The sequence below is a fragment of the Prunus mume genome, linkage group LG2 (assembly GCF_029339155.1).
Source record: "Prunus mume cultivar Tortuosa linkage group LG2, ASM2933915v1, whole genome shotgun sequence".
Taxonomy (NCBI): domain Eukaryota; kingdom Viridiplantae; phylum Streptophyta; class Magnoliopsida; order Rosales; family Rosaceae; genus Prunus; species Prunus mume.
This window is the reverse complement of record NC_142699.1, coordinates 32,145,924-32,161,070: the sequence shown is the minus strand read 5'-3', so window position 1 is coordinate 32,161,070 and position 15,147 is coordinate 32,145,924. Positions and strand designations below refer to the sequence as shown.

Below are 15,147 nucleotides of genomic sequence, written 5' to 3'. Positions count from 1 at the left end.
TAGCCGCCTGGCTATACTGGCTTTTTTCAAAATTTTAAAAAAGAAATCGTATAGATGCACAGCCATACGCCATTCTTCTAATTTTTCTTTTATAAAAGTTTTAAAAGAAATAGTATAGCCACACGGCGAATACGCGCTGCTTTTTTATTTATTTATTTTATGATTCCAATCTTGTTTCCCTAGCTGAGGCTAATCGAGACCTTGGATATTTTTATTAAAAGCAAGAGAAATATCTTTAGATATTGACATACAAGATATAATTTAAAAACCTAAAGGGAACATCAAAGCGGAAAAAAGGATCGATCAATGTCTCTCTTCTCAGTTTCTCAAGACAGTAGTGCGCATTCTTGAGGAAAGCCTTGGGGAAATCTCTTGGTGTCTTTGCAGTAATTGTAAATCATGTAGTTTATTTGCACCCATTTCAGTTTCTCCTGACTTGCCAAATCAAACTCTTGAGAAAGCCATGTATTGCCAGCTGAGCTAGTTGAAGATGGAGACTTTGAAGTGCAAGAAGATGCCCCAGAGGACCATACGCAGGCATTAATGGCATTGAAGTTCCTGTAGAAGGCGATGAAAGGAGCTTTGGTCCAGTCTGTCTTAACCAGACCACCCCTAGTAGCCCAATCATCTGCATTCCAAAGGCTAGAGTATAATCTCATTGGCTGGTTTTTGGGAAATGGAACACCAATTGACTCCAAGTTCTTGAACTCCCTTATTGGGGTACCATCCACTGAGAAGCTGACATAGAGAAGAAAAACACCACCATTTTAATACCTCTAGAAATTAAAAAAATCATAATATTATAGTAGAGATATTATTGTTTATTTGTTTACAAAATATTGTCACTTTACATGCACATGGTCATAAATTTCGTAGGAATAGAAGACATGTCCGAGCTTGTTGGGTGGCTTGGCCTGGATTGAATTGGAGTTGAGTTCAAAACTAGTTTTTATTTTTATGAGTCTCGTCCGTCTAAATGAGGTAAGACACAATATAGACTATTGTTTAATAAAATACATTCCGCCCATCATTTATAACTTCACCAAACAACAGCTAGTGCATTAGTCCAATATCATTCAAGCCACTAAATTATGGTGACAACTGTGGAGGACTATGAAAATACTCTTGAAGTAAATGATTTGAGTGCAAAATCATGTTGGCGGCTACTTACACAATGCGTTGAGAGTTCCAGAGGATTGAATATGTGTGGAAATCAGTAGTTGGGTCAAACCAGAGGTAGAACTGTTGCTCTCTGTTGCCCTTGCCTTGGCTATACACATTCGTGTGAAGAATGTAAGGATCACCACTTAGGTTCCCCAAGAACTCAAAATCAATCTCATCCCATGTTAATCCTTCTGAGGCCAACTGCAAATTCACAAACAAAAAGTAACTTTAATTTATTTTTGATACAAGGAGTTAAATTTATTATTATTTGATTTTTACAAAGCAATGTTGGGGGAGGGAATTCGACCCTAAGACCTTGAATGCAGGATAAATACTTTTAACGACTTGAGCTACAAGCCAATGCGAGACAAAGAGTAATATTAATTAGAGCTAGCACAAATTAAAACTTACATAGTAGGCAGTGACAGTGCCAGCAGAGTTTCCAGGGACAAGCTTAAGCTGCATATCAATCTTGCCAAACAGATACTCATTTGTGGATTGAAATCCTGAGCCTGAGCCTTTATCAAGAGACAGCATAAGAAGCTCGTTGTTGTCTAAAATCTTACCTCTGCCATCACCCCATGTAATCTCAAAATCTTGATTGAAATTACTAGCAGAGGCAACAGCCACCAAAGAGCCAACAATAAAACAAAGCACCAAACACACAAGGGAGAATCTGTATTTTGATGGTGGAGAAGAAGAAGCCATGACGGTTGTTTTGCAGTCAAAGTTTGGATGTGACACAAGTGAGTTATCGAAATGAAGGGATTGAGGGAGGTGGTATTTATGTAATATATAGATAAACAAATTAGATAAAAACAGAGGTTTGAGCTTTTGGCGGTTGTTCGAATGGGTTGTCAAAACGCACAACAAAGCTGTATGGAACGCAGCATTTTGGCATTAATATTAGTAGGAGACGACATTGCACAGCATTTTGTCATCCTTTTTTAAACACTGTGCCATTATTTTATTTGAACCTCCATTCACCGCCAAAAGGCATTTTGATGATAAAAAAATTATTTCATTTTACTCTAAAGTAATCTTCAAATATTTTGAGAGAATTAAATAATTTTTTTTCTGTTATGTGTTAACCTGAAGTTAAACACCTAAAAAACACCACAACAGTTGAGTTGTTTAAATATATTTCTTTTTTCAAGGAAATGGAGGGCAAAGAGTTAAATGACAAGTTTGGCTTTCCAAAATAAAAAACTGATTAATGTGTCACCCAAAACAAATAAAACATAATACACTATTAATTAAAATTAACAAGAAATAAGATAATTGTATCCTAAATTTCAAAAAATTTGTCACTTAATAATAATTCTAATTGTATTAGAATCCGAAGACTGCTAGAGGAGGTTAATTTGAAAAAACCCTGGTCCATCTCTCTCAAAAAACATTCTTAGAGCCGTTTTCACTTTGAGGGGGGAGGAAGTTACTATTCTTCCTTCCCTCTCCCCTCTCCTCTTCCTCCCTTTCTTCTTCCCTCATTTTCAGAGACAAAATGTTTTCCCTATTTGTCTTCGTTTTGCTATGATTTTCCTCTAACTATCACATTCAGCTGCGTCTTGAAGTCAGATCTCCACCACCATCCTTTTTGCGATTTATTTGTGTTTGTAATAAGTCACAGAGACTCTTTGGGTTATATGTGTGGTTTTCACCTCTCCTTTTGTAAGAGCTTTTCATCTTTTCTTTGTGAGAGGTTCATCTCTCCTTTGTGAGAGTATTATTTATGTTGTTACGGTTTGGTTTTTTTGAAACTCTTTTTCATTATTCTGAGTTTGCAATCTTAGTTAGGATGCCTATGCCAGAATTTCTTCAATCATAAGTAGAGGTACACTAGATTGTCTTAATTTTGATATTATACCTCTCCATTATTATAATGACCCTTTGTGGCTAGTTTGTATTAGCCCTTTGTGGCTAGTGACTTTTTTAATTGAATTATGAAATGCAATCCTAAAATTTCTAAATAAAAAAATATTATTATTTTTTAATCTTGTAATAATATAAGATGTTAGTGCTAGAGAAAAATAAAATAAGAAACTTTCATTGGAGTTGTTGGGGAGGTGGGAAGGTGAGGAATGTAATGTTTGCCTCAAAATCCCGGTGGAAAATGAACATATATTTATTTATTTATTTTAGCAGAGTGGAAAATGAATTTGTGTACTAAGATAAGGACAAGTTTTTATTAATTTTTTACTTTTTAGTATTTGTCTAATCCGAAATAGACAAGTTATGGATATGGATATTGTTTTTTTTGGAACAGTTGGCATTGCTCAGACTCTGCCTTTGTGCGCATCTCCTACAGCTGTGGTTGCTGGTTTTGTTTTCAATTTATTTAAGTTCTTATTTTGTTTTATAAATTAACGCGTGGCATCACCAGAGCATGACACAACCTCGTTATATTTTATAGAGCTCGCACCTCCTGCGTTGCATTATATAGCCAAATGTATCACACATATTCATGAGGCGATTTTACACATAAGAATTTTCCTATGTAACTACTGGCAAGCTAGTCACGTTTCTTTAAAAGCGGTAAAGTTCATATTGAATGTAACAACCCCCAAAAATAACACGTCCACCTATATTTTCACAATTATAATCTAGAAATTCTCTTATTGCAATGTGAAGACACTTCTTACAATCTGCATTATAGATCATAGTCTTGTTTATCACTCGTCGAGATCCTTGAGTATATGACAGTCCAAGAATAGTTTTAGGAATTAATAAATTGAAAAACTCATCAACTTTATCCATGTCAATTTTACCAAAAAATCTTGAATCTGAATATTTTAATAAGCAAACTGCCATCCAGATTAGAGCTCCTCTACTGCGCGGGCAATTGTGTAATAATAGAATAGGAACCGTACCTACCCATGGGTAACCTAGTTTATGAATGGGTAGCCTAATGAGGAGAAAGATTTTGTCAAACATTTCTCTCTTGCTTACTTTATGTTAAAAACTTTACCAATACACTCATCTTGTATGTGAGCTCTTGATGCTCTCCTTTAATAAAAAAAAAAAAACAGGGGGAATAAATTTCTTATACCACAAAAGTAAATGAAGCTCATACTATCACGAACCAAAAGTTTATAGGGGAAAAAACACATCAACGAATGGTGGACACAACCGCGTGCCCAATAAAAACCTAAGATCCAATTAGATATGGAGACATGCACGGTCCTACACCCAGGCTAACCTAGGCTGCAGCCTAGGTGAGTTTATTTTTTGTAGACTAAAATAATACCGCAGCCCAGCCCACGCGACATCCCCATCCCAGCCAATTAAAATCTCATTAACAAACCTAAACTACACCACGTTTGACTAATAACAAATACAAAGTAACCCACACGAGACCACTTATGCAAAAAACATTCACTCTCTTTCCTGAATTACCTAAGCACTCTCTTTGCCAAGTTGCCTAAGCACTGTTCTTCGGAAAAAAATAAATCATCCCTATTGCGAGTAGTGCAAGCCAAAGCCATCACCCATGTCATTCTTGAAGACTTAATTAAAGGAAGTAATCTTCAATTCTTCATCTTTAATTTTCTTCTCTAAATTTGTTGATGTTGAAATTTTGGAGATTTAGGGTTTATGAAGTATTAATTGTACCGTCGAGCAGGTTTGTACGTAAGGTAAATTTAGGCCACGTCATTTTGAAATCCTGAGTCCGTCACTGTATGTAGAGGATAAAGGGAGGAGAAGAGGAAGGGGAGAGAGAGACCAAAAAGAGCTCTAGGAAAGTGGAAAGAGAGGGACAGAAAAATATGGGAAAAGAAGGGGAGAGGAGGAGAGGAAGGGAGAAGAGGGGTGGAGGGGAGGAGGTGTAGTGGCCATCTCACCCCTAACTGAGGAAGGGTTGGTTGTCAGCAAGGAGAAAAAGGACCAAGTTTAGGGTTAGGAATTCTAACATGTCTAAGAAAGCACATTATTTGTGTATTGTATACGTAGTTATTTTTCAATTATAATACATGTTTTTTTTTTTATAGAATATTGTAATAATGCACATTATTCGTGTATGTTATCCTTATTGTTTACATAATATTGAAAAAAAATAGAGATAAGAAAATTAAATAATATTTTATTTTATTTTTATTTAATGGTTGAAGTTTTCACCCTATATTTGAAAGAAATTTTTCGAATAATACACGTACTTATAATATATTATCTATATTTTACTAACTATGCAGGGCCTCGATGGGCCCAATGGCAAGCCAATCAACCCTATAGAAAGTCCTTGAGATTGGCATCCTGTATAATCAGAGTCAGGCCTAAGGGAAGCCCACATTTGTATACCAATTCTTTACACCATCTTATGTGGCAGATAAGATGGATAATCACATCAATTAAAACTATTTAATATTTTCTTTTCTTTTATGATTTATTCCCGTATTTGTTTTTCTAATTGCCTGAATTAAAACACACTTCATTGATTTAATTGATGTGGCATATCATATGGACGTGCCACATCATGTGATATAGAAATGTGAGATAAAAATGTGGGAAGTGTAGCATTACTCATTATTAGAACGTGAAGTTATATTACAACAAAAATACACTGAATTTTTTACCCCAAAAAAAAAAAATACACTGAATAAGGTACGCATGGAAAAAGAATAAAAGAATTTTAGATTAAAGAATTAAAACATGGGTTTAATTTAAGCCATTTATGACTTGCATTCTGTAGGGAGGCCCTGGGGAAATCGCTTAGCGTCAGTGCAGTAATTATAGATCATGTAGTTTTTCTGCACCCATCTCAGCCTCTCCTGCCTCGTTAAATCAAGCTCTTCTGAGAGCCATGCGTTGCTAGTTGATGAGCTGCATGAAGAAGCTCCATTTGATGAAACACAAGCATTGTTGGCATTGAAGTTCCTGTAGGAAGCAGTGAAAGGAGCTCTGCTCCAATCTGTTTTGATAAGCCCACCCCTTGTGGCCCAATCATCTGCATTCCAAAGGCTTGAGTAGATCCTCATTGGTTGGTTCTTTGGGAACGGAACACCGTTGGATTCTTGGTTCTTGAACTCTCTGATGGGAGTGCCATCTACAGAGAAGCTGAAACAGAGCAAACACAGAGTAAAGTTAGTGGAGAATGGACTATAGAAGGAAAAAAATACATATATTTGAACCGCAGACCACACGGTGGCATGAGGGATCGCAGACCACTAGTCTGCGTGCCAAGTTGCCAACAGTTCTACCACTAAATCTAAGACCGCATTAGCAATTGAAAGTTGAAACTTGATTTGAACAAGATTTGGGTTATTGGGTTACTTACACAATGCGCTGTGGGTTCCAAAGAATTGAATAGGTGTGGAAATCAGCAGTTGGGTCAAACCAGAGATAGAATTGTTGCTCTCTGTTTCCTTTGCCTTGGCTGAAGACATTGGTGTGAAGAATGTAAGGATCACCACTCAAGTTCCCCAAGAACTCAAAATCTATCTCATCCCAGGTTGACCCTTTTGAGGATAACTGCAAAAATCAACAAAAAATTCAATAAATCAGTCAGATACAAGAAAGCTTCAAGAAAATGAAAGTGTAACAAATATTCCAAAGATGAACTTACATAGTAGGCTGTGACAGTGCCAGCAGAATTTCCAGGGACAAGCTTGAGCTGCATATCAATCTTGCCAAACAAATATTCATTTTTGGACTGAAAGCCAGAGCCAGAGGCTTTGTCAAGTGAGAGAGTAAGAAGCTCGCCATTGTTGAGAATCTTAGCTCGACCGTCTCCCCATGTTATCTGAAAGTCCTGGTTGAAGTTACCAGCATTGGCAACCGCCAAAGAGCTAGCAGCAAGAAGAGCAATCAGTAGTATATACAAAAGAGATGATTTAAAGGAAGCCATGGATTTTCTTTGGAAATGAGTAAAAAGAGAAGAGAAATATTCAGATGGAGAGTGATATATATAATTATATGTATATATATATATATATATATAGAGAGAGAGAGAGAGAGAGAGAGAGAGAGAGCTATATTGCTTTGAAATGAGAGTTTGGTGTGCATAGAAATATAGCATGGCTTGTGCTTTATATAGTAGTGGAGATGATGTGGTTCTGACTGAAGAGAAGGAGATTGGAAGGTTCAATTTGCTAGCTGTGCCCAGTTAGATTTCTCATAAATGCAAAGGGGAATTATTTACAGGACGCGGTTTTGAACAGATTTTTTAAGTGAGGAAAGTGTTTGCATGGGGAGGTGAGGCCCAGTTTACCTTTAGCCTGCCCTTTACCAAAACTTAGACCGTTTGCTTGTTTCTATCCAAAACCAAACCACCCCACCACCGACAATAATATTGGGTTAACCGTTTTATTAGTTCATGAATTTAGACCTGATTTGCATTTGAGTCTCTCAATTTCCAAAATCGTTCTTGTGATCCTTTAACTTCACTTTCGTTAGGACAAATGGTTCTGCCGTCAATTTTGTTAATTTTGTTGTTGTTGAATACAGGGGCAAAATGGTATTTTTATATTAAAACAAAAAAAAAGAATAAATAATCACATCTTTAAAATAACAATAAAAGAAAATCAAATAAAAAACCAACAAAAAAGAAAAGTTTGGGGGAGTAGAAATTGAGATAGAGGGAAAGAGAGAGTTTAATTTTAATTTTTTATTCATATTTTGGATGCATAAGTAGGTGCAGGGAATTAGATATATACAAATTTATAAATAAACTCAATCCTAGTCAAGTAGTTCAAGATATTGGTATGAAGCATATACCCTGTCTAGGAAAAGATTTTCACCATAGGGGAGTTCTGAAAAGTGCTAGTTGAAAATCTTCCTGCAACATAATCATCATTCAAATAATTATTACAATGCATGAAACTAGAAAGAAACAACACATTTTTTCATAATTGAATTTGAATGATTCAAAGAAATTTGGCTGACCTTATGAATCGATCCCTTGTCGATTATTGAACTACTCATCTTTTTAAACAGCTCATACAATGCCTCCTGCTCATTAACAGTAACTGCATCATGATTTCATGCAAGTAAACATCACAACCAACATTCAAAATTCTCATTTACTAATCATTTCTTTCTTTTTCTTTTTTCTTTTTCCAAAATCCCCAAAGAAAAATGAAGTAATTCACAATTCGAAGTTCTGCATATATATAGTTTTCTTAATCTTCTGAATATTTAAAAATTTAAAAGGTTTCATACATCTAGTTTCATCATCAGCACACAACCTAGTCCTTATCGGGATGCATCACTGTAGATGACAAAATTCCCACTATCATCCGGAAGTGTCAATCAGTGTTTTCAAAGGCATGCCTTTGCGTGATTTGAAGCGCGCGTCGGAGCGAGCGGGAGGAAAACGCCGAGGCGGTTGGTGTTCGCGAGTTACGTTTAGCTGGGAAGGCGTGAGAAGGCGTTGCAAGGCGTGGCGGAGCGAAGCGTTACAAGCGCACTGAAACTTCGAACGGAAGAAATTTTCACCGCAACTCGTCTGCGAGGAAGACGACTCCTTTTTTTAGGTTTATTGTAATGAAACGAGCGTCGTTTTGATTGTAGTGTTAAAAAAATCTTAAAGGAAAGCAGCGTCTTTCTTTGGTGTTGAAAAAACACATGTTTCAGTTTTTATTTATTTAAAACATTTTTTTTTTTAACACCTTTATTGTAATAAACTTATTGCAAGAATTAATAATTTTTTTTCTACTTACCTTTTTTTTTACTTACCTTTTTTTTTTCTCTTCTTCCTTTCTCTAAATTAATATATTAACACATGGACTATATATATATATATATATATATATGTATAGTACATGTAGAACCCTAATTTTACCCTTAGCAGATAACTCCATCAATTTCAAGAATTCTCTTCATCTTTCGACTGCAAGTAAGTCATTTGTTTTTGTATGTACATGCATCATACTTGTATAATTTGACTGTAATAAACTGTAATTTGAAGTTCCGTACAATTTTTTTCAATTTTTTTATTTATAAATATACTAGTTATCTTATTCGTTTATGTGATATAATAGAAATATGACGTACATGCATCATACTTATATCTTAGAAATATTAATGGTATTGTTTTATAGCTATGATATTAGTGTTGAGGAGTGGGATGAGTGAATTATGTTTTTGTTTTGATGTTGAATAAATATTTTATGTTTTGGAATTGATTATTATGTTTTGAATGACAATTAGTACTTATATTTGATTATATTTAAATGACTATTATGGTTGAATAAGAATTAGTTGTACAATTTAATCGTATTGTATTAATCATAAATTTTTCTTATTAAAATAAATTAATGTTCAAAAGGCTTACGCCTCAACGCTTCAAGGCTTACGCCTCGCATAGCACTACTAAAAACGCTTCGCCTTTGAAAACATTGGTGTCAATACTGGAGTGGAAGTGTCAATACAGTTGCGATATTGTGGTTACCCATGGGGGAAGCTTCCTGAGAAATAGTTGTAAGACAAATCTATGCACATAACAATACAGAATGAGAAGGCACAAAAATGCATGAAAGTTCAAAGGAATTTAAGTAAGAAAAAGGCTACCAGAATGCGCGCGCACACACACAGAGTACTGGTTTCATTGCCAGTACATATAGCATACTTTTATGACATTAGTTTGAAGTTGATTGCTCTTTTGGCTTGGAAGAGGTCCAGACAGACTATTGTTTCCAAGAAATCTGGCCATATCAATTATAGGAGGCACCCAGAAATATTTAAAATAAATATAAATAAATAAAAAATAAAAAACAAAGAAACAAAGAAACAAGAAAAAGGTGAGATGAACGACTAAATTTCTGAGCAGGAAATTCAATGGCATAAGTACAGAAAAGGGGAATAATGAAGGCAGGCATTATTACAAATATGTAAGAGAACTCATGTCGAACAAAGAACTTGGGAGTTCGTCTGTTAAATTGTTGAAACCCAGATCCTGCAACATGAGTGATAAGTTAGAGGAACAATTAGAATGATAAGAAAATGAATTGGTATCTTTGGGATTCAAGCTTATATATCTGCTGGAACGTACAGTATCTGTAAACGTTGATATTATCCAAAATTAGTAGGGATGCTACCATTGATTAATGTATTCCGTAGAACTCTGTTACTCCACCAAAAAAATTAGTGGACAAGTAAATGGAGTAAGATTTTCAATTTGAAAAGGAAAACGAAGTTTGATCACAGTGCGTGAATGAATGAGGTGTTAACTTACAAATCAGTTAAGTTCTTCAAATTTCTTATGAAATCAAGAGACGAGCTCACATAATATATATCACTGATTCGCCTTCATTATCATACACAAACATAAATGATGCCCAGTAAATGAAGGGGGGAAGAGAGAGAGAGAGAGAGTTTAAAATGTATTAAGCATTTGCCCTTACAGAGATTCCAATGAAGTCAGTTGAGAAAAACTGGTTGGTATTGGGCCTTCAAAAGAGTTCCTTGAAATCTCCTACTACATTTGAGATGCTTGTATAAAGACCCATCTCAGCCATGCAGATCTGCTTTTCATAAACTGCAGAAGGTTAAAAGTTTGCCATACTTACAAAGAAGTCAGTTTTCTCCAATTCCCAATGAAAGAAGATATCTTCCTGAGAAAGGATTGTCATGCATAGCTAAAATTTAAAAAGTTGACTCATAGTAAGCTCATCCCAGAATAGAAATCTCAAAGTACTGAATAAACAAAAAACTTAGAGGATTTTCATGTTGATGAGCTTAGCAAATGTTGAAGGAATTTCTCCACCGAGTCCACAGCTGTCCATGTTACTGTGAAAATAATAAACATGAGATTCAAATTCGATGAGTTAAGTGAAGCACTCACAATAGCCCGAGATTGACTAAGTTACCAAGTTCTGGGGGGAGTGTTCCGGAGAAATTATTTGATCCAAAGGACCTGCAACAAGTCATGTTGAAGAGGTATAGAATTAAATGATAGGGGGTTCTATATTTAACATGTCCCAATAGAGCATTTCTCAGTTGTCTTTGCTTACAGCATAGTTAGCTCCTTAAGGTTTCCAAGCTCCTTGGGGATGGGCCCAGAGAATGAATTGTGGGCAACTGACCTGAATGGAAATATCAATTAAAGATATTTGCACCCGTTTATAATCAGGATAAAAACAGAGTAATTTTATGTGCTTCTTTGGCCACATGGTATAACTCACTTGGGAGTCTATGCTTCACTACTTACAATACTGTCAACGCAGACATATTGCCGATGAATGCTGGTAGGGGACCGGTGAAATAGTTCAGATCAAGTTTCCTACAAGAATTGAAACAAAATGCAATGACCAGCGATTAATCTCTGAGTATTAAAAATATTCGTGACAACTTTGAACGGTAAGAAACCTGTGTCTTTTATATGAAAATGTCAACTGTGATAAACCAAACAACAGAGAAAGGGGTTGGAAAAACTTCATACAAAACGGCCAAATATCTTAAAGCCTCAAATTCTTTTGGAAACACCCCTCGTTTGTTCAGAGCATGAACTCGACTGGAAAGAAAAAAGATTGAGCAGTTAGGCACTTAATATTACAATTGATATATCAGGCATGTTCTGCTTAGTTTTCTAAACTTGATAATTAATTGATTTGCTACAGTCAACAACACAAGACTAAAGAATATGGATGGAGAGAGAGAGAGAGAGAGAGAGAGAGAGGATGGATTATTTTCTGGCTTTTCAAACTCGCTTCCATTGATGGCAAATCCAATGCAGTGCTCTCATCCACTGATAGGCAGGGCTTGCATGTCCCATTGCTTGAATATTGAGATCAACGCCGTCACTGCATTCTCAATTCAATCATTGCGTACACATCACATAACGTATTTATGCTCTACCTGAAAGATGGCTAGTACCTTCAGATGGATCGGTAGTAGCATTTTGAGCCATGGACACATGAACCAGAAGCAGCTGAGAAAGCATAGACTGCAAAAGAAGCCAAAGGACGCTGAAAGAGGCCATTGTTGTTTCAGACTTTCAGTCAATCACAGTGTTCGAAAAATCGGCCTAGGCGGGCGGCTAGGTGGCTAGGTGGTCCCTAGGCAGGCTCGAGGAGGCTAGGCTGTCGCTAGGAAGGTGCGAGGCGGCTAGGTGGTTGCTAGGCGGTCGCTGGGCGGGCGCGAGGATCCTAGGCGGTCGCTAGGCGGCTAGGCGGGCGCTAGGCGGTGGCTAGGCGGTGGCTAGGCGGTGGCTAGGCGGGTTGTGTCTTTTTTCGTTGCCGAACCCGGAGGACGAAGCAGCCGTAACCAGAGACAACAAATCGAAGCTTGAGTTGATAGGGAAGCGAAATGGCTTGACTGCGAGTGCAAGCTTCGTGTTCGTCTGGAATACATTTAAATAGTATAGCCGTTCGGCTATAATGTTAAAATATTCGAGTGTCTTTGATTCGGCAATAAAGAAACAAGGCCTTATTGGATATTTTGGAAGACAAAATGTCAAATTGTCAAGGATGATGAATTGCCGAGCAGTTTGATGATGTGGAAACTAAGCCTTACTAACGTCATCATAGAATCGATTTTTCAACATTGAATAGAATTTCTTTTAACTGAATTTATATTCACAGTTTGAGATGCAAATCAATGATCAATTGAAATTTTCCTCAGACTTGTATAGAATATTGAGAAGCCTTTTGGTGTTGTCAGTGTTGAATTTAGGAAGAAGAAAACAGGGGAAACATTGTTGTCAAACTGGTGCTGCTCCCTATACACTCAATAAACTGTGAACAACTTTAAACCAACAATTCAGTGTTCCAATTTACAAATTTTGCTCATGGTTATAGTTCAAAGAGTTTCGCATGCAAACAATGCTCAATAGCATCTCTCCTCAAACTGATACCAATTCGAAAAAGTTGTTAAAAACCAGAAGATTCAATTGTTTAATCTTTAGATCGTAACATGATACAACTGGTTCATGAAAAAATAATCTAAATCAAGAAAAAAAAGAGTTGTTTATTCAAGTCAATTCATCAAAATCGCATTCCTCATCATAATTGCATTCATCATCGTAATTGTATCCATTATATTTGTCATTTGCAACATATGAATCGTCATCTTGGCCTTGTCTGGCTTCAGCCTTTTCACTGTAACCATTACTTTCATGCTCAAACTCATCATCATGACTGTTCTTCTCATTTGACAGTTACATATCACCAAGACTGCCACAATTAGACTTTGTGCCTTCCTCAAATGCAGGTGCATAACCCTGATTTTACACATCAAGAAAAAGATCAGATGAATCAAGTTCAGTATCTATTAAAGTTCAGGCAATTACTCGCAGAGAGATACCTCCATTTTCTAAAACCTACCAGGATTTTTAACTAGGAACTACATTGCAAATTTTATAGTTTATACTCGTAGAGAGATACCTCCATTTTCTACTCTTTCCCCGCCAATTTTATAGTTGCACATAGAGATCAATACATAAGACTCAATGCTGGCAGTAAAACATTCACAAATAGTCGAAAGATTAAAAAATAAGTCAAATGCAAATAAGATTGAAGTGAAAACTTTCAACACAGTTATGCAGTGTGTGACTCAAATAACAGCTCAGAACTAGGCAAGAACTCCAAGCTGGATGAGACTTCCAAGCCTATGCTTCAGATCACAATGCACATGTGACATGCAGCAAACATAAACTCAAATACAAGAAACGAGGTCAGTTTTAAAAGTGAAGAATTCCTGCACAATCACAGAGCTAAGGAGAATGAAGAGGCAAATAATGCAGGGGCTGATAATCATGATTAACTACATAACCTCAATGACAAACAGAAACTAAGAAAGCCCCTAGCATTGCACCGAATCCTTATGAACACACATATGATAAAATTTATGGATTTCCAAAGGCATTACCTTATCATAGTCCTTGTTCATTGCTTCCCAAATCATTCTTTGGAACAGTGCCGCCTGCTTGCTGTTAAGGTACCCAACAACCTACAAACCACAAGCATCATGCCTTTCATGTCAAAATTCCAAAAATAAAAAATTGAAGAAACAATGATATACAAATCCAAATCAAAGACAGCACTTCACTGATAAGTCTAGACCAAGCACTATATACCAAGAGGCTATGATGGAAGTGATCTTGAAGAAAGCTGATGGATCATGGGCAGGGGGTAACTTTCAGTTTCAGGATCACTGCTATTGTCTGTCATCAAGTTTTACCCTCTATTTTCAAACATAGAAAATGTGGTTGATTGTCATAAACCAAGAACAAAACTTTTCACAATAAACATGAAAGGATATTCCAAGAGCATTGATATGTAGATTAAATTCAAATCATCATTGAGGAATTTGAGCATCTACCTTCTATTCATAAACGTGAGAAAAATGGGCAACCACGATTCAAACTCAAGAAAAGCAAGAACAATATACCTCTAGTTTTTATTTTTAACAATAGTACAGCCACGCGGCTATAATATGTTTCACTCAGGCATACATACAATCACCAAAACCTGCAACACATGATCATGAACACATCAATGAAGAAATTGATGGTAGGGAGCTTAGGCGCTGATTCGAGTTTAGGTCACTACAAAATTTTTTTAAAAAAAAGTACTTACGCACAGCTACTATTTTGGGAAAAAAAAACAATAGTATAGCCATTCGGCTATACTATAAAAGACCCGCCTAGGGCCGCGTCTGAAAACCAGTGCAGCCGGCGGCTATACTTTTTTGATTTAAACAATGCCTGAGAATAGCCGAGCGGCTATACTATTTATAAATTTTAAACAGGGACGCGCCTAGCGCTGGAGCGACCACGTGTGAAAACAAGTATAGCTGTGCGGATGTACTAATTTTTTTGGAAAAATGCCCAGGTATAGCCGTACGGCGGCACTGTTTTGGAAAATGCGCTAGCAGAGTATAGCCATGCGGCTACACTATTTGCTATAAATAAATGTCAAACTCTTCCTTCAAAATTATAAAAGGCCATATGAGTCCCCGAATATGGCAAATCACAAAACTCTCACCACACACACACACGTAGGAAACACATGGCTGCACATACGAGAGAGAGAGAGAGAGAGAGAGAGT

The 15,147-nt window shown here is 36.4% G+C and overlaps 2 protein-coding genes and 1 pseudogene across 3 annotated transcripts; all 3 read right to left on the bottom strand.

Annotated features, from left to right (window-relative positions):
• Positions 1–326: 326 nt before the first annotated feature.
• Positions 327–1,872, bottom strand: LOC103323502 (xyloglucan endotransglucosylase/hydrolase protein 24-like). 2 transcript variants are annotated; one of them, XM_089045611.1, is made up of 4 exons: positions 1,576–1,872; positions 1,172–1,365; positions 536–738; positions 327–475 (listed from the first exon to the last, which is right to left on the bottom strand). In XM_089045611.1, exons 1-4 carry the CDS (start codon positions 1,870–1,872, stop codon positions 327–329), a joined length of 843 nt encoding a protein of 280 aa, XP_088901737.1. The 2 variants fall into 2 exon arrangements, with proteins under 2 accessions (XP_088901737.1, XP_088901736.1); XM_089045610.1 differs by having other exon boundaries at positions 327–738.
• Positions 1,873–5,664: 3,792 nt separating this feature from the next.
• LOC103323438 (putative xyloglucan endotransglucosylase/hydrolase protein 23) lies at positions 5,665–7,157 on the bottom strand. Its single transcript, XM_089046784.1, has 3 exons — positions 6,725–7,157; positions 6,437–6,630; positions 5,665–6,216 (listed from the first exon to the last, which is right to left on the bottom strand). The coding sequence occupies exons 1-3, from the start codon at positions 7,004–7,006 to the stop codon at positions 5,832–5,834; spliced, it is 861 nt and encodes a 286-aa protein (XP_088902910.1). The 5' UTR covers positions 7,007–7,157; the 3' UTR covers positions 5,665–5,831.
• Positions 7,158–9,523: 2,366 nt separating this feature from the next.
• LOC148920063 (uncharacterized) lies at positions 9,524–13,407 on the bottom strand (annotated as a pseudogene).
• Between the last annotated feature and the right edge of the window lie 1,740 nt (positions 13,408–15,147).